The sequence below is a fragment of the Fundulus heteroclitus genome, chromosome 10 (genome assembly GCF_011125445.2).
Source record: "Fundulus heteroclitus isolate FHET01 chromosome 10, MU-UCD_Fhet_4.1, whole genome shotgun sequence".
NCBI lineage: Eukaryota > Metazoa > Chordata > Actinopteri > Cyprinodontiformes > Fundulidae > Fundulus > Fundulus heteroclitus.
Window position 1 is genome coordinate 30,834,247 of NC_046370.1, and position 17,748 is coordinate 30,851,994.

The 17,748-nt window shown below is 45.0% G+C and overlaps 2 protein-coding genes across 4 annotated transcripts in view; one reads left to right on the plus strand and one right to left on the minus strand.

Annotated features, from left to right (window-relative positions):
* On the plus strand, positions 1 to 15,148 carry unk (unk zinc finger). Of its 2 annotated transcripts, XM_012864099.3 has the most exons (15): positions 3 to 473; positions 1,930 to 2,139; positions 4,275 to 4,451; positions 4,553 to 4,683; positions 9,826 to 9,961; positions 10,067 to 10,184; positions 10,276 to 10,360; positions 10,453 to 10,748; positions 11,419 to 11,484; positions 11,582 to 11,765; positions 11,851 to 11,952; positions 12,041 to 12,226; positions 12,307 to 12,488; positions 12,626 to 12,886; positions 13,460 to 15,148. In XM_012864099.3, the coding sequence occupies exons 1-15, from the start codon at positions 322 to 324 to the stop codon at positions 13,616 to 13,618; spliced, it is 2,445 nt and encodes an 814-aa protein (XP_012719553.2). In that variant the 5' UTR covers positions 3 to 321; the 3' UTR covers positions 13,619 to 15,148. The 2 variants fall into 2 exon arrangements, with proteins under 2 accessions (XP_021172962.2, XP_012719553.2); XM_021317287.2 differs by lacking the exon at positions 13,460 to 15,148 and having other exon boundaries at positions 1 to 473; positions 12,307 to 12,492; positions 12,626 to 12,832.
* The window catches only part of unc13d (unc-13 homolog D (C. elegans)), a 27,215-nt gene continuing 24,173 nt past the window's right edge, over positions 14,707 to 17,748 (minus strand). For both annotated transcript variants that reach the window (XM_036142503.1, XM_036142502.1), the window contains exons 31-34: positions 17,550 to 17,670; positions 16,776 to 16,899; positions 16,310 to 16,527; positions 14,707 to 15,284 (exon numbers count right to left, since the gene is read on the minus strand). In XM_036142503.1, the coding sequence (XP_035998396.1) occupies positions 15,172 to 15,284; positions 16,310 to 16,527; positions 16,776 to 16,899; positions 17,550 to 17,670 (576 nt within the window). In that variant the 3' untranslated portion in view covers positions 14,707 to 15,171. The remainder of the gene's footprint in view (positions 15,285 to 16,309; positions 16,528 to 16,775; positions 16,900 to 17,549; positions 17,671 to 17,748) is intronic.

The window sequence follows — 17,748 nt, forward strand, 5'->3', positions numbered from 1 at the left end:
CAGATAGACAAACCAACTAAATGCTAAAATTTAGAATAATTTGTAAAATACATTTGTTTAAACTGAACCAATCTAAACGCTATTGATATTTTATTGTAAGGCACAGCATAAATCGCAAATATAATTTGACATAAACGAATATTATTGAGGTTACGCGTAAACTTCATGTCCCACAATTCCGCGTCGCATCCCTTTTGCTACTACTTCCTCTTGCCTTGCGCAAGCTCACATCGCAGGAGAATGCGGATTTCGAAGCTAAGAAGAATAGCTAGCCCGTAAGCTAAAAACAAGCTTGTTGTTGTTGGGCTTCAGACTGGTTAAATGTCTAAAACAAATCCACAGCCCCCGTCGTCTTCGGCAGCGACGACCGCAACAGGGGGGCCATCTTCGTCCTCGTCGTCTTCACCCGCGGGGGGCTCGACGTCGCCCGCAACCGTGTTGAACGTACAGCCCGAGAAACCTCAACATTACACGTACGTAGCTGGTTAGCAGGGTTAGCTGGCTGGCTGGGTGTACACAACCTCACGTGCACACTGCCACACACAAAGCAAAGGCATTTTTTACTACAGATAGTTGGTGCTTGATAAAAACAAACAAAAAAAATGTTATGAGCTAACCAATGCTGGTGAGCAGGTTTTGTTTTTTTCTGTTGCTGATGAAGAGGCCTTATGTTATCCAGTAACCATTACTTAAAATTAGTGTAAATAAATATGTAATTGTGCGCCTGTTGCAACAATGTGGGATAGTTAATGATTCAGTGTATTTCTGAGTGACATATTTAATGAACAGCGTTTGTAGCGGTTTACACTACTATCAGCTGTGGGTATTACAGGTCGAGTACTTTGAATTTTACATCTGGAGGTTTTTATATGGTAGATCAGACCACGATCGTAACTATGAAATGCAAAGAAAACGTCACAGGAGCACAGGATACTCCATATAAAATCTTAAAAGTGTCTATTTCACTATGATCAAAGGTATGTCTGCTTGCTTTGCACATCTAGGGATTTTTTTGGTCATTTATTTATTTATTTATTTATGTTTCATAAAATGTTTAATAGTTGGTTTCCCAGAAACTCTAACCCTTCATCATCCCCAGAGCATGGCGTTACTTCCACCATGTTTAATCCTCTGAGGTGATGGTGATTTCATAGTGAGCAGACCTTCATAAAAAGCCTTTTTATGGATTTTTGTATTATTGTTTTTATCTGTGACTTTTTTTAAAATGAGCAACGGATCTGTGTGACTCCTACAGAGTTTCCACAGGCCTTGGATAATTGCTCTCCTTGCCCAGCTTGCAGATTTAGTCGAATATGTTTGTAGTTTAGCACTTGTGCTGTGCTTTTTTTACCCCCGGTTTTGGGTGATGGGTGAAATAGTGGTCCGTTGGGATTTTGTTTTGAACCATTCAACATTTTTATTCCTGCATTGTCCTTTTTTTTTTACTTGTTTCTTAATGATGCCGTCTTCCAACAAACCTCTGACGCATTCATAAACTAGTAGCGTGTTGATACTAAAAATTAAATTAAACACAAGGGGACTCTAACTAATAAACTGGTGACTACTGAAGGCAATTTTATTTTATTCAGGTGTAACAGAAGTAAAGCTCACTGTATATATTCATTCAGGCCATATTTTCCAGATTTTTCTGGTGAAAAAATTAAAAAACATAATTCTTTTCTTTCTTTCCACCACCTTGATTTTCTACTTTGTGTTGGGCTATTGCATAAAATCCCAATAAAAACCACAAAGTGTTACAGTTTTAAATAACTGAATATGAATGTGTGATTTGCATACTTTAACCAGGTGCTGTAGCTTTATTTTTGGAAAGTAATTGTTTCCTCATAGAGGCCGGGTTTTGTCCTAAAAAATAATAATATTGCACAGACATGGGTCACATTCTTTGCTGTTGCCTTCTTTACGTTCCAGATATCTGAAAGAGTTCAGGACTGAGCAGTGTCCCCTGTTTGTACAGCATAAATGTACACAGCACCGGCCTTTTTCCTGCTTCCACTGGCACTTCTTAAACCAACGGCGCCGCAGGCCCATCCGCAGACGGGACGGGACGTTCAACTACAGCCCGGATGTCTACTGTACCAAATACGATGAGGGAACAGGCACCTGCTCCGAAGGAGATGAGTGAGTGCTGCGAAGGCTTTCGTTCCGTCTAAAGCCCCCGTTTCAGGTCATAGTTTTCTGGTAAACCCACAAACATCCGTTTACAGATTAGTTTGGCATTCGCATCGCAAACACACACAAATCCGGCAAAATGGTTTCAAGTACATCGTATGTGTTATAGTCATGCCTGTTCCACAATCCCCTCTTCTCCTGTTGTATCGGCTCCGGCACTGTGACTGTGTCTTTAGGTGGATCCGAGATGTAATAACGGTGAGTCGGGCATCAGTCCCCATCCTCTAACCTGTAACCATTCACTAAGATTATTACTTAGTCACACAGAACCTTTTGGTCCTGGACTGAAAATATGATCTGAAATTGTCTAAGAACCATCTTGGTGACTGGTTTGTAGATTTGAAGACTTTTTTTTGTTCTCTTCGTCCTAAACTTTTGTAGTGATAAAAATCAGCTCTCCTCGTTTACAAAATGCATTTTTTTCCCTCATACTTGCCGTCAGGTCATAGCAAAACGATTTGACAGCTGGTGATGTCATGCAATCCTCTATGATATCCCTATTGTTTTGTGTATGTAAGGTTTATATGATTCCAATAAATGACCGACGGGTAGGAAGTCTCTTTTGGTTTTAAACGGGCTGGAATAACATCTGATAAGACTGAACTGTCCCAAGCTTGGAGTAAAACCAGATTGGCAATAGGATCAATTAAAACTTAAAGGAAAGTAAAGGAAAATTCAATTAAATTATAACTCAGATTTGAGGATTTGTTTTATACAACCCCGTGTTTATGTAATGCAACATGCTTGACTACCAAAATATGTTATTAGGACATACACAATGGTGTGCTCACAAGCAACATGGAAGCAGTTTGGCGACAAAATGGTTGTGAATTGTAGCCCGCAGCCTCCCCACCGTGTTTAAAACCTTTATTACGACCTCTAATGGAAACGTAGAATAAGGCACGGCTTGTATATCAAGAGTTCAGATCAGTTTGCATGAGAGCAAAACTAAAAACCCACATCCCTCTGAGCAAAACATTCCCTACTGTGAAACATGGGGGTGGCAGCATGATGCTGTGGGAAGGCCGTTGTTCAGCGGGGACTGGAAAGCTGATCAGAATTGATGGGAGGGTGGATGGAGACGCATATAGGGTTGATCTCAGTAATGTGTATGGATTAGTTTCTCTATAATGCATCAATTTAACTATAAAAAAATATACTGAGCCCATTAATAGAGTCAATTGATTCAGGGTCACTTAATTGACAAAATGATTATGAATAGTAACCCTGACCTGGAGATTTAAACTAGTGTTTATCATAGAAACCTCACTTAAAATGCAGAATAAAGTGTAACTTTTTCTACAGGGCTTTGCTTTCTGTCACGTTTGACGTGTTTTGAACAAAATTTACCTGTTTTTGGAGAATCTTGTTTGCAGCTGCTGCGCTTTTATTTTATTGTGGTCTCCCAGCAGCTGTCCGGCACATCTGCGGGACATCCACTACATCTTCTCCACTTTATCATTTAAAACTGGAGCTGTTCTCATGCATGTCCAAAATGTGTGGGTCGTAGCGAGACAAAAAGCCCGATTTCACGAGGCTGACGCTGCGCCGTTTGAGCTTCGTACATTATGGATGATCTCGGCCAGCGGCTTTAGAACCTGTTTTGTCCCCAGTCAGGAGCTGCCTTGACATTTACACACAAATACAAATCACAGAGTAGACTGAAAAGAAGTGTCAGGGTGTGACTGGAGTTTTAACTATGCTAATCTGACACAGATTGACACAGATTAGCATAGCATGAGCCATCAACTGTTCCATATTCTTCTTTTTAAATTAGCTCCATGGCTTTCAGGTGGACACCACCAACAAGACAGAGAGAAACGTTGATCTTTTTAACACGTTTTTTTGAAACAACTCTGTGGTTTGTCCTTTGGGAGGTTGCTGTCTCCACATTGATACAACTTAATGGTAAATATGTGGGATTTTGTTTTTAAAATCAAACATAGATGCTCTCCACATGCTCCTTAAGGATGCAGGAAATGGTTCTCCTAAGCAGCGGTACCTGTTGTTACAGAGCGTGTCATAGATGTTTTAAAATACCTTTTCCTTTTCTGTTCCTGAAAGCCTTTTTGTGTTTGTTCCAGATGTCCCTTCCTGCATCGAACTGCTGGTGATACAGAGCGGAGATACCACCTGCGCTATTATAAGACCGGCTCATGTATCCACGAAACGGATGCCAAAGGCCACTGCAGTAAGAATGGCTCCCACTGTGCCTTTGCTCACGGATCACATGACCTGCGCAGCCCCGTTTACGACATCAGGTGAGAGCAACATGGAACCTTATTCCAGCAGTCTTTCAGCGTCGTGTTACAGTCCACTCCCCCCCTCTGTTTCGTTGTCGCTGATGTTGTACGTTCCACAGGGAAGTGCAGGTGCTGGACTCCCAAGGAGGCTCAGGGTCAGCAGAAGGAGGTGGGGCAGATGCACAATCGGGACAAGCAGCGAGCACAGCTCTTATAGAGAAGATCTTGAGCGAAGAGCCGCGCTGGCAAGGTGAATGTGCCCCGCACTGCTTCATGAGGCGGTCAGGCAAATGTTCAGGATGTCGGTGTGGATATGGTGTATAAGACGGCTGTGAAACGCAAACGCTAATTTATGAGTAACCCAGGCTGGCGTGTGCTTGATTTGGCCGATGTGCTTCTGAAGAGCCGGAAGACCTGGCTGAACATTTTCTGAATAATTATTTTTCCCTAAACCCCATATCAGGGTTTCCGCAGGTCATCAAAAAACATTAAAAGTCATTAAATAATTTTTTTTAATTAAGGCCTTAATTGGCATTGAAATTCATTAAATGTGATTATCGGTGGCATTTAAAAGGCCTTATTTTTTATTTATTTTTTTAAAATACATTCATAAAAACAGTTTCGTCAGATATATTATGTCAGATATAACTCAGCGTGATTCAGCGTGTTTGCGCGTAACCAAACACGCTGAACTGCTTCCGGTTGATCGTAAAGCTATATATATATATATATATATATATATATATATATATATATATATATATATATATATATATATATATATATATATATATATATATATATATATATATATATACAGGGTCCGAAATTAACACTCGCCAGTCGCCAAATGCGAGTAAATTTCCCGTTTGGCGAGTGAATTTCAGAGGGCTAGCTGCCACATGGCGAGTAAATGTTTGTACCAAATAAAATAAAAGTAACATAAAAATAACAAAACCCATACGATCCGTTAACAGCTCTGTCCATCCAGAGCTCAGTCTAGACCCGCCTTCTGCGGTGCTGGTTCAGCTTCTTTCACATTCAGAACCAGTCATGGCTGAACGCTGGATCAGAAAACAGATCTGCTAACCAGATACAGTCTAAAACGCCAATTAGTCTGTTTATAAGTTTCGTTCTTATTTATTCTGATTTTTTTTAACTACCTGCGCTGCGGCTCTGTGCTTCCCCGCTCTTACTGCGCCTCCCCCGCCCCCTCTCGGAGCAAGGTGCTTTTATCAGCGGCCAGCCTTCAAAACGTGAATCGCTACGTTTAATGTCCTTCCACTCGTACCAAAATGTCCCAATTAAAGTCAGTAGGAGAGTCGGTAACTGTTTTTCATGTTCTTTTGTTTTTAACGACACAGAACCAGCGGTGCTTCGGTGGGCGTGGTGCGTTGCGCTTGAATTCAGGTGCGCAAAATTACGTTACATGTAACCTGTAACATCGGGGGCGCAGCGCAGGAGGGTAAAATCCAGCAGCGAGATCAGCGTAAAGACGCAGCGTGAATCCTGAGTGCTTTAAGTGTTGCAGCTGAGGGGGAAATTTTGAACCATACACAGGGGCGGTTCTGAACAGGGGCCAACAGGGGCCTATGCCCATGTAGAACTGTTCCTGGCCCCTGTTATGGCCCCTGTACTAAAAACATGATGTTAAATTTCTTAGGATGATAAATGCTGACAAAGACAACGTGACTGACTGGTCATTTGGATCAGTTGCATTTTTTTTCGTTTATGGTTTTACCCAATAATAAAATAACAAAATAATAAAAAAAAAATAAAAAAAAATAACAATAATTAAAATCAAGCTGTTTCACGTTAAGCTCCCGCTGTATTGAGAAAAGATCAGGGGTCTGCAACCTGCAGTTCCAGAGCCACAATTGGCTCTTTGGCTTACTTAATATTTTAAACGATGAAATGTTGACCTGTTAAGTTCCCCCCCCCCCCCAATCTTTTGTTCTGTGCCCCTGTGAAAAAACACTGGCCCCACCCTGACCCACCCTGCTAAATTTGGCCTAGAACCCCCACTGACCGTACAGGCTTGATGAAACTCTGCCTCATTCACAAATAAGACCAACATGGATAGAATAATGATAATCTGTAGTGTTTTTTTATCGCCTGGATGTGAATCTGATAATTCATATTGTGTCTTTTATAATCAACTACAATATTTTCTTTTTTTTAAGTCAGGAAACAAAGGTTTCTCTTCCAGGGTCCAGTCAGCCACGCCCCCAACCACACCCCCCATAATTAACATAATCTCACTCTCTGGGCCGGATTTTAGCAGGGGCTTACCGGGGCTGCAGCCCGGGGCCCCGGCATTTCGGGGGCCCCGAAGGATGTTTTCTATTTTTGTGAACGGCCGGCACCACAGCGGCGCTTGGCTGCGCAAACCCCGCCCGCCCGCCGGCCGCCGGTGCGCGGACCCCGCCCGCCCGCCGGCCGCCGGTGCGCGGACCCCGCCCGCCCGCCGGCACCGCAACGGCGCTTGGCTGCGAGGGCCGATCGACGCCGCTTGCGGCTTTAACATCCTTCATATGCGGCCTATCAGCGTACCTCGAGTCGCTGTTGCACGTTCCATAACAACAATGTTTAAAAACCATGGTTAGCAGACATCTTAGACTTAGAAAAAAAAGTAGTTTTACTTTTTTAAAGTTTATCTGCTAAATGAAAGTAAAAATTTAAATGAGTGTAGATACAAAACAAAGATTGTGCATGTCTGCATTATAAGACAGGCTCAAAGTTTCAAACTTTGAGTATTGTTTTCTTATTTGGTTTGCGTTTGAGTAAATGTAGGTTGTGTTTGTGGTTCGAGTTCCTACAAAGAAGTTGAATGCAAAAGTTTCATTAATAAATGGAAATCTGTATTTTGTTCTTCATATTTTTCAAGATGTTCTCTGTAAAAACCTTGGTCTAGAAGATGAAAATTGTTCATCTGCACCCACCTCTGCTTTTATTGAGAACCGGGGGCTGTAAAAAATCCTTCAGAGGGCATATATATATATATGGTAGTTCACGCGTGACGTCCCGCGTGACGTCAGCGATACATCCGGGTCCCGCGGGTAGGCAAAAAACAGTACTGTTCTCGTCTACTACATGACAAAACGGGTGATTTAGAGCGTACTTTTAGTTTGTTTATTTTTGTAATCTAAGCAATGCCTACGACTTGTTGTGCTCCCGGTTGCACACAGAGGCATTCCAAATCGTTGGATGTACGTTTCTGTCGTATACCGAAGGACGAAGAAAGAAATGGATATTTTCAATGAAAAGAGCGCAGGCAGACACTCCCAATGGACTGTGGGAGCCATCATACTACGACAGAATTTGCAGTCTACACTTCATTTCCGGTAAATACAACTTAATTCTGCTCTAGTCATTGTTCTACTTAAACAGCGGCGGAGGGGAGGTGGCGATCACTACACGGGCAAGAGAAGCGGTAGCAGCAGCAGCCGCTGCTGCTTCAGACAACTGCGGCAGAGCAGGCAGCGGCTGCTCCGCCCGTTCACGGGCTGCGGCAGCATAAGCCAGCGGCTGCTGCGTAAACACTACACGGGCCGGAGAAGCTGCTGCTAGCAGCGGCTTCTCCGGCCCGTGTAGTGTTTACGCAGCAGCAGCGGCTACAGCAGCTGCTGCTGCTATTACGCCCCCATTCACGGGCGCTAGTACTTCTGTGTTTACGCTGCAACGTTGCCGACACCGACACCCATTTTAACAAGGCAAAAACACCAAAATAATCCGTAGTGAAAAATGTTTTTTTTAACCTACCAGGCCTCTGCTGAAATGCGGCCTGTGTCCGACGCCGCTTTGTGCTGTTGCACAAACATGTGTGAACAACATCCATCCATCCATCCATTTTCTGACCGCTTAATCCCTCATGGCGTCGCAGGCGTTGCTGGAGCCTTTTTCCTGATATAAAATAATTGTAGCCGTCCAGTGGTTTCAGGGGCTTTCGTGCTCTCTGTCTGTACTGGCCTGCCGTGTTTATAAGGCAGCTGCATATGTCGCAGTACGGAACCCTTGGCCAGCATTTCACAGACTCGCTCCGTCCCTTCAGGCTTTTGCTGTGTGGATCTGGCAATCTGATACCATCAACCATCAACTTACTCTTAAAACGATCTTGTGATACGTTATCTAAAGAAGAAAAATACGTGGAGAACTCGTCAGTTTCGCTGTTTGCGTCCGCCATTGTGTTCGCCTTTTGCCTACCAGTCCGGCGCGCATGCGCGAAAAACCCGCATCAAAACAATAACAATGAACTGGTCTATATATATAGACTCTAGCCCAGGGGCCCCCATCCTGACTCCAGCCCAGGGGCCCCCATCCTCCTAAATCCGGCCCTGCTCACTCTTAATTTTTATAAAAGTTGAGGTCTGGTCAGGATTAATATTTTGGCCGGTAAAAAATATGCCTGGCCGGTTGATTTTTACATCTACCGGCCAACTTGGCCGGTGAATAACAAAGTTAATTTCGGACACTGTATATATATATATATATATATATATATATATATATATATATATATATATATATATATATATATATATATATATATATATATATATATATATATATATATATATATATATTATTTATTTATTTATTTGTTGATGGCATTAAAATTATTTCTAAGAGCATTAAAGGAGCATTGGAAAGCATTAAAATAGACTTACTCATTCCTGTATAAACCCTGCATATGATATAACACAGAGGCCCATTTCTCTTTGCCACCTTTAAAAATGGGAAACATGACAGGACGTGGCGACCAAATATTCCAGATGTTTTGGTCTTTTTAAATCAGAAAAAAAAGAAAAGTCTAAATTTGCCGAGATCTGCAGTAGGACTCAGTAATTGAAAAGTTTGGAACAAACCCACGTTTCAACCACACACAGTGAGGAGGATGCTTATGGAGGCACACAAAGGTTCACTGTCATAGATCTGCAGCCAAGAGAGTCACCATTTCTCCATAACATCACTGCCACTGGGAAGCAGAGAAAGGCGTTTTCTATTCTACCGTCATGAATGTTTTCTCGGCTCTACTGGGACGTTAACCGGAGCTGTAAGCTTTGATCGGATGAGACCACGATTGAGCTTTCCTTTAGCAGCCGCTACTGGCAGGTTTAACGTGAAACAAATTACGGAACCATGCTCACTGTAATGTACTGAGCTGGAAGATCTGCCAGGGGCTTGTCTTGCTTGAATTTCTTCTCCACAAAGGTCCAGGAAAACGTGTTAGAGTGCTTGGCTGTACGAACATTTAATAATATCAGGGGATTTTTTATTTATTTAAAAAAAGTGTTGAACTGAACTCAAAGTTTCCTTTCCAACAAACTGTCTTTTGATTTGTTCCTATCCCCTGCCTGAGTGACTGTTCTCTCTCTCTTTTTTTTATTACCAGATAATAATTACGTGCTGTCCCACTACAAGACAGAGCTCTGTAAAAAGCCTCCCCGCCTGTGTCGCCAAGGATACGCCTGTCCGTACTACCACAACAGCAAAGACAGGCGGCGCAGCCCGCACAAGCACAAATACAGGTGCCCCCTCCCCGTTTCCATTTCTCAGGTAGCCGCACCGTTTTTTTTTTTAGCTGCCGCCTGTTTTGACGGAAGGCGGGGCCGGTGTTGTTGTCGCCACCACAGAGCGTTGCCGTGTCCGGCGGTGAAGCAGGGCGAGGAGTGGGGAGATCCCAGCAAGTGCGAGGGAGCGGAGGGGTGCCAGTACTGCCACACCAGGACGGAGCAGCAGTTCCACCCAGAGGTTGGATGGCGTTTGCCGTCTTTCGGCCACAATCGGGGGGCAGAAAGCGTGGCCGGTGGTTTCAGAGCGGGCTGTTTTTTCTTTTCTGCAGATTTACAAATCCACCAAGTGTAATGACATGCAGCAGTGCGGCAGCTGTCCCAGGGGACCGTTTTGTGCCTTCGCTCATGTTGAAAGTAAGATCCCTGAAAACAGCTCTGCATTTTAACAACTACTCTTTTTTTTTAAAATTATGGTTAAATTAATTTTTGTTTCAAACCTCCTCCAGAGCCTTTTGCAGCCGAGGAGCCGTTATTCCCCGGCCCTGGTTCCCCTCCTCCCCCCAGACTCCCAGAAGCTCTTCACGGCCACGACGCTTCTCCAAGTCCTGGGGGTCATCACATGGGCCTCGGCTCTGCCTCAGACCACTTCTCCCCCTCTGCAGTGGCCTGTGCCGCAGAGCAAGGGCTGCTGGGTAGCGTTTTGTCACTGTGCGAGGGCGCCAGCGGAGGAGGAGACCCCCTGTCTCCTTGGGCTGGTGAAAGAGGCTACGGCAGGGCGCCCGGATTCGAACGGGAAGACCAGGTGAGAAGAACGTCTGCTTGGGAAAGCCGAACTATGCCTTAAAGTTTACGCATTTCGCTAAGTTGGAAGCACAGACGTAAATCTGATTTCTGGGGATCTTACGTGACAGAGAAACACAAAGTTATGCAAAATTAGGAAAACATGGTATCTAAAATATATATATTTTTTTTACAAAGAATAAAGATAAAAATAGAGAGAGTGATTGGCCTATGCAACTTGGCTATCCACCTAAACTGAAGCAGGTCTATAAGTCTGGGTGAGCTGCAGAGATCCACCGCTCAGAAGAAGTCTGCAGTTTGCCACGAGCCACGTAGGGAGCAGAGCAAACATGTGGAACCAGGTCCTCTGGTCAGATGAGACCAAAACATCAAATCTTTTTATGGCCTTTTCATTGTGTGGCAGAAGAGTTAGAATACCCCCCCTCCCTAAAAACATCAACCTAATGGGAAAGCACGGGAGGGGCAGCATCATGCTGTGGGACGCTGCTCTTTAGCAGCGACAGGAAAGACGGACGCAGCTGAATCAAAGGCAATCACTTAGTGTTGATCTAAATTAAACCAAATCCACGTCAGTGCTGGAACTTGACAAAATGTGGACAAGCTGAAAAAGATAGAAATCAGACGTGATATCAATTGGATCCTTTTCATTTTTTTTCTTGTTGCCGTTTCAGGCCAAGCACAGAGGGTTTGCTCTTGAGCAGCGCAGCAGAGAATTTGCTTCGACGCAGAGCAAACAGGTAAACACCCCTTAAATATTAAACTACCGCCGCCTCATCTGCTGACCGCCTGCAGGCAACAGCGGACGCATTTAACAGCCGATCGTTTCCTCCTAAGGACTTGTTAGTGTTCCTGCCCGTCGGCAGCCCACTGAGTCTCTCCTCCAGCATCCCCTCCAGCCTAGCCGCCACCCCCCCCAGCCCCGCCGCCCTCGGCCCACCGGGCTCCGGCGTCTCCTCGGGCATGAACGCCAACGCCCTGCCCTTCTACCCCACCAGCGAGACCGTGGAGTCGGTCGTCGGTACGTAAGGATGTGACAACGTCAATTTTAGACGCTTGTGGCCGTGTGATCTGAAAGAGGGCGCTGTGTTGTTGTTGTGTGACAGAGTCGGCGCTGGACGACCTGGACCTGAATGATTTCGGGGTGTCCGCGCTGGAGAGGAGCTTGGAGAGCAGCTCGGGCCTGCCCAGCGTGGGCGTAATGCTCGGTATTTAAAAGCACGCACGCAGAATACACACAAGGCTACTTTCTGAATGTGTTGTTTTGAAGTTGTTGGTTTTTTTTGGGTTTCGCAGGAGGCAGCCAGATTCAGAGTTCGGCTCCGGTCAACATTCCAGGATCGTTCAGCAGCTCTGCTCCTTTCAGCTCGCCGTCTCCGTCTCCTCCTGTCAGGCCACAAGCGTCGCCTTTCTTCTCTTCTCATGCGTCACAGCCGAGCCTGTCGGAGAGCCCCTTCCGCGGACCGTCTCATAGCTCCTTAGGTACGAATGTTACATTCAAGTGATTCAGTCTTATTAGACAGCATCTATTTATTAAAATAAATAAAATAATTTTTTTGTAGGTCTAAACGGTATGAGCACAAATATCTGGGAGCACTTCCCGTCGGGTCAGGGTTCTCCGGGCACGCCCCCCGCCCTGCTGCCCTCCGGCCCCTGTGCCGAGACCGGCAGACTCAAGCAGGAGCTGGAGGACGCTCACAGGGTGCTGAAGCAGTGGGGTCACAGCTGGAGACACACAGCTCAGGTAGGTAGGTAGCGGAAGCACGCGCGGGGGACCCCCGGTCACGTTTGTGTTAGAAGCGCGACCCCCCCCCTCGTACGTTTACAGCCGCACGTCCACCCGTCGCCGTGTAGTGACGGACGCATGTGTTTCCGCTCCAGTCGTGGGCCGCGGTCAAAGCAGACGCGGAGGAGTCGCGCGCGAACGCGGCACGGTTCGCCCTGGAAGCGGAGCGCGCCCGGGAGGCTGAAGAGGAGGCGCAGAGGCAGATCTCCCTCCTGCAGGAGGCGCTGGAGAGCCTGCGGAGCGGAGAGAACCCCCACCTGGCGCTGCATCAGCTGCAGCTGCTCCACCGGCTGCCGTTGGAGTCGGTTCTAAGCTTACAGGCTCAGCTCTGTAACTGCCTGCATGCTGTGGAGCAGGTAAGCCTGCAGGCACGACACGCAAATATCTTCACCATGAACTCATATTTTCATCCTACCAAACTAAAGCGCCTTGTACTGCCAGGACTTCCCCACATTTAGCTCTGTTACAACTACAAACTTCAATGTGTTTTTAGTAATTGGCTTACCGATCATCGCCTAATGTAATTCTATCTGCAAGTCTTTCTGATTGTATCTCTAACATCAACATTTGGAGGCTGTGAACAGGAAAGTTTAAGTCTTGCCACAGATACTGAGTTGGATTTAGCAAAAGAAGTCCAAAATTTGAGCTGATGTCTCACAACCCACTATTGCTTCAAACTTCTGTAAAATTAGGTGCACTGGATGTTTTTTTTACCAAGGGATATGAGAGCGAAGGAGGATGAATGTAAATGCACACCACACTTTTCAGATTTTTATTTGGAAACATTGTATTCTTTTTCTTCATTTATATTATTTCTTCTTTTATATTATAAAAGCCCATAACACACCTTAAAATTGTGGTCATAAAGCAACAAAAAAAATGTCGAGGGTGGTACGAATGGCTTGGTGTTTTGTGGCCGTGTTTCCCAGGTGGTGTACAGGAAACAGAGACAGTGCTGCGTGACGTGCGGGGAGCAGGGCTCGGCGTCGCTGCCCTGCGGCCACGGACTCCAGTGCGACAGCTGCTCCACGTCCACAGAGTGCCCGCTGTGCCCCGAACAGACCGCGGAGCAGCAGCAGCTCTCCTGACCTCACCGTCCTGTGGGACCGCTACAGTTTCCACGCCAGTCAGTCCTGATTCCCACGCCCACCAGCCTCGCGTTCTGACCACCATTTCAAAACGAGAAAAAGACCAAAACCGGCTCATCGGAACGACACAGGCACCGAGTCAGTCGTGAACTTTTAACCTGAGCCTGTCGGTGAGAATTAGTCACTGAGGAAGCTCTCGCGTGGTTGGGATTGGCCGTAATTATGTTGCCAGTGTTGCCCAAGGAAAACAGTACATTCTGCTAGCTGATGCTCTTGACCAGCAACACTGTACTTCCCCCCCTGCGATTGACTTGTGAAAATAACTTAAATACTTACCCGTATATTTTACTCTGACCTTAACTATTAAGCATTTACATAGCTAGTTTTAAATGATATATTTCCTAAAAGTATAATCTCACTTTAGTGGCAATGTGTCCATAGAGTGTCATCCATCCATCTGGACAGTTTTGTGATTATTTTTCTGGGGAACAAAGAAGTCCACTTCTGTATTTTTAGCACTTAAAAACTCCACAACATCTCGTCTAGAAGCTGAGAAGCCCCCAAAGGAGCCGAGGGAAGGAATCTGTGCTCGTTGAGTCTCAGTCACGGTGTTGTGGTTGTGTTGTCAGTCTGAAAACTGCATCGATGGGTGGATGACACCGTAGATAATCAGTAAAAAGAGAAATCATATTTCAGGGAGTAGTAACGTCTTGAAAAAAGGTCACTCTGGAAACACTTAAAGGGCATATTTAGTCTCGGTAAACGACGATTCTTCATTGCTACGGCCAAAAACAGCTCATCGCAGTACTGTGCTGTAAGCAGCTGAGTTTCTTTTTTTTTCACTTTTCCCCCCCCCCACATCCCCTTTCCCTCCCTTAGGCTAACTATTGAAATTTCAAACGTTCATGTATTAAAAACGTTTGTAAAAATAATGCAATTTGTTTAAACGGATAATCAACGGCCTTTAGTTGTGTTTTTTTTTTTTCAGACTCAGGTTTTCCTCTAATATTCCTCTGCAGAAACTATAGGAGGATATAACAAACGAGGCCGCCAGACTCAGCTTGGACCCTCTTTCTGATTTTATTTTATTTGTACACCCCCCTTTATATTAGCAACCAATCAAGCTCAGAGCACAAAAAAAAAAGGCTTTTAGCTCATTTTAAATCAATACGTGACAGCTTTCTCTGCCAAATTTCTACATTTGTAGTAATCTTTGACATTTCAGTCTCAATGGTGTATAATATATATTTCACATATATATATTATATCTAAATGTATACACATAGAAAAGTGATGTTCTGTCTTTCTCTCGCACTGATTTGACGAACCACCGGGAAGCATCGATGTTTTAAATGCAGGTGTGAAAGTGTTTTGGATCACTGTGATGGTCTTGTTCAGTATGTTGTCCTCACACACGACTCATGCAACCCCAGCGTTTCTCTCTGAGTGCATTCTCTCTCTATCTCTCTCTCTCTCTTTTTTTGTTTTTTGGTACTGATCATTAAAACAAATTGTATATTTTTGGAGGAAGAACACGTGTCCCCGTGCGTTTGTCATTGCTGGGCGGGCTCCTGGGACTGCTTCTCCCGTTGGCGTCGCTTCTTCACGAAGGCCTGGGCCTCGCGGTCTCCTTTCCTCGACTCCAGCAGCTTCAGGATGCCGTCCTCTGTGGGAACACACGCAACGCGGTCAGGCGGAGGGAAAACGTGTCATTTCTCACAGGCACCCAACCTTTTTTAGACTGTGAAAATCATTAAGATGCCTAACAGAAACAGATCAAAACACAAGACATCTCAACAGCAGGTCAGCGTCTGAAACAGTGGCATAAAGCTGCCATTTGCCTGAAAAAAAAGTTAAATAAGAGGACACGGGTTAAACCAACCAATCTGAAACGGATCATGGATGCTCTGATGATCTCAGCTCTCTTCGCTATCATCTCAGGCCTATTTTGACATGAGGAAATGAGGTAATTTAACTCGATAAACGTGATCTGCCAGCAGGAGGTTGTCAAGTTAGTTTTGTTTCATGATGGAGTCACGATCTTAAATCATTCGTAAGCGTGAACTAAGCATAATTATTATTAGTACACCAAAAAGTGTAGACTGAAACGAGACATAGTTGAAATTGACATGAGATTTGATGATTATCTCAGTAACCCGTCACATACATGCGACGGTTAAAGGCAGCGGTGCCAAATGGAAATACGCTGGGACAAAGTGGCAAGGTAGGGGTTAAAAAAGCAGCACGATATGAAGACGGGCCGATTTAACTCGAAGCTGGGTCCAGTCTTCATAAATCAGCTAATAAAAATGAAAATGTATTTCATCCTGTTTGGTCTTGATCCGATTTAGAGAGTGAACAAAACCAGAGGAACGTCTGATGCACTAAAAAAAAAACTGAGATATTTTTGATTATAAAAGCATTTTGACCAACATGTTAAAAAAGCAACTGTTTGATGTGATAAAAGTTAAAAAAAAAGAACTAATATTTTATACATCATTATTCAGGATGGGATTCTTTTACCATTTTATCCATGGGTGAGTCCATTCGGTACTAAACTGGCAGAACACTAGACACAATGAGGTGACACCGGGGTTGCTAACTGGGGCTGCTGCTATAGCGAGGTATTCTGCCATTTCCTTATTCATAGTCTTTAATTTAATGGTGCAAAGCTACTGATCAGAATCTCACCATTAGGTTTAGGATGCATCAGAGGCAGGCGGATTTGTTTGGATGCAGCGTCCACCTGGGAGCAGAGTTCCTCTTCCGTTTGTCCAGAAACTCCTGGTACGTCCTCCAGGGCCAGGAAGGCTTCGCCCTCAAAGTCGTCCGGCCTCAAGGTGTCGTGGTCCAGGACCGTGATGAGCAAGCAAGCTCCTGGAGTCTGGCACTGTTCCAGTGAAACAAGGCTGCGACACAGAAAGCAGGTCAGTGGAGCCAAGAACGAAAGGCTTGGAGCAACAGGACGGCACGAAACGCTGCTTTTATTGGCATTCAACTATGCGACGAAAAGCAAAAGTTAAGGTGCAAAAATGGGTGTTGGACAGTTTTAGCATCCAGAGATTGATGAAGATAGAGAAGGAAAACCTTGTTCCCTGGGCAACACGCCGTCAAACTGGACACCAGGGTGCTGACTGACAGGAGGGAAACAACTTACAAATCAAAGGACTCGTCGAAAAGGGGATTGAGGTCGCAGCTTTTGTACTGGGTGCAGCGGGGCTCGGTCTCAGGAAAGATGTGGTACGGCTCCAGGCACAGGCGCACGAAGGGGTCACTGAGGCCTGGCGAGCATCAAAACATCAGGTCACATGGGTAGGGCTTTATTTATAGTGCAAAAGTATTCCCACACCGCTTCAACCGCGCCACGACTTGTCGCATCAGAAATAAAAAGTGCAGGGACGTGGAAGCTGGTCAGAGATGACGGGAGGGTGGATACCTCTAGAAATCCTTCTAGAGGCTGAAAAAGAGCTCTCTGGCAGCGGACTTCATCCTCCAGCAGAACAACCACCCTTAACATACAACCTGAGCTAAAATTGGATGGTTTAAATCTCAACATGTGATCCTGTCAAAGTCCAGGTTTAAACCCTATTCCGAACCTATTGCATGGTTTGACGCTCTCGAGCCAACCTTGGGCTGTTCTGCAAAGAATAATGGGCACATTTAAAAAACAAAAAACAAAAAAAAAGCTGTAATCGCAGCAAAAGGTGGTCCTACAAGGTATTGACTCAAGAGAGCCGAACACCAATCCACACATCATAGATTTGAATTTGGACGACGTTTTTTAAAGCCTTCCGCTTCACAATTATGGATGATTTTGTGTTGCTCTATCACGTGTAATTCATGAAATAATCAATGGAAATGTGTGGTTTTAACAAGATGAAATATGCAAAAAGTGTTTTGAATCCTTTTGACTGCAGTTGCTCTGGTGTACCATTAGAGTCCATTGGCAGGAGGCTGACCGCGTTGAGCACCTCAATGTGCAACCTTTGGTCAGACCTTCTGTAGGATGTGATGAGGGTCACCGCCCCATATTTCTCCCCATGGAACTCCCTCTGCAACACGGAGGAGACAGAGCAAAGCCAAAGAGTCAGGGCGGAGGCTCTCCCGGGAGTTCTTCGGATCGTCTTTTT

What these genes read in the sequence shown, in the direction of transcription:
- unk (XM_012864099.3), top strand. Translation starts at nt 322, where the DNA reads ATGTCTAAAACAAATCCACAGCCCCCGTCGTCTTCGGCAGCGACGACC. An exon ending in CGAAGAGCCGCGCTGGCAAG is followed by an intron (nt 4,684 to 9,825) that starts GTGAATGTGCCC and finishes TTTTATTACCAG; the next exon opens with ATAATAATTACGTGCTGTCC. An exon ending in GCTGGAGACACACAGCTCAG is followed by an intron (nt 12,489 to 12,625) that starts GTAGGTAGGTAG and finishes TTTCCGCTCCAG; the next exon opens with TCGTGGGCCGCGGTCAAAGC.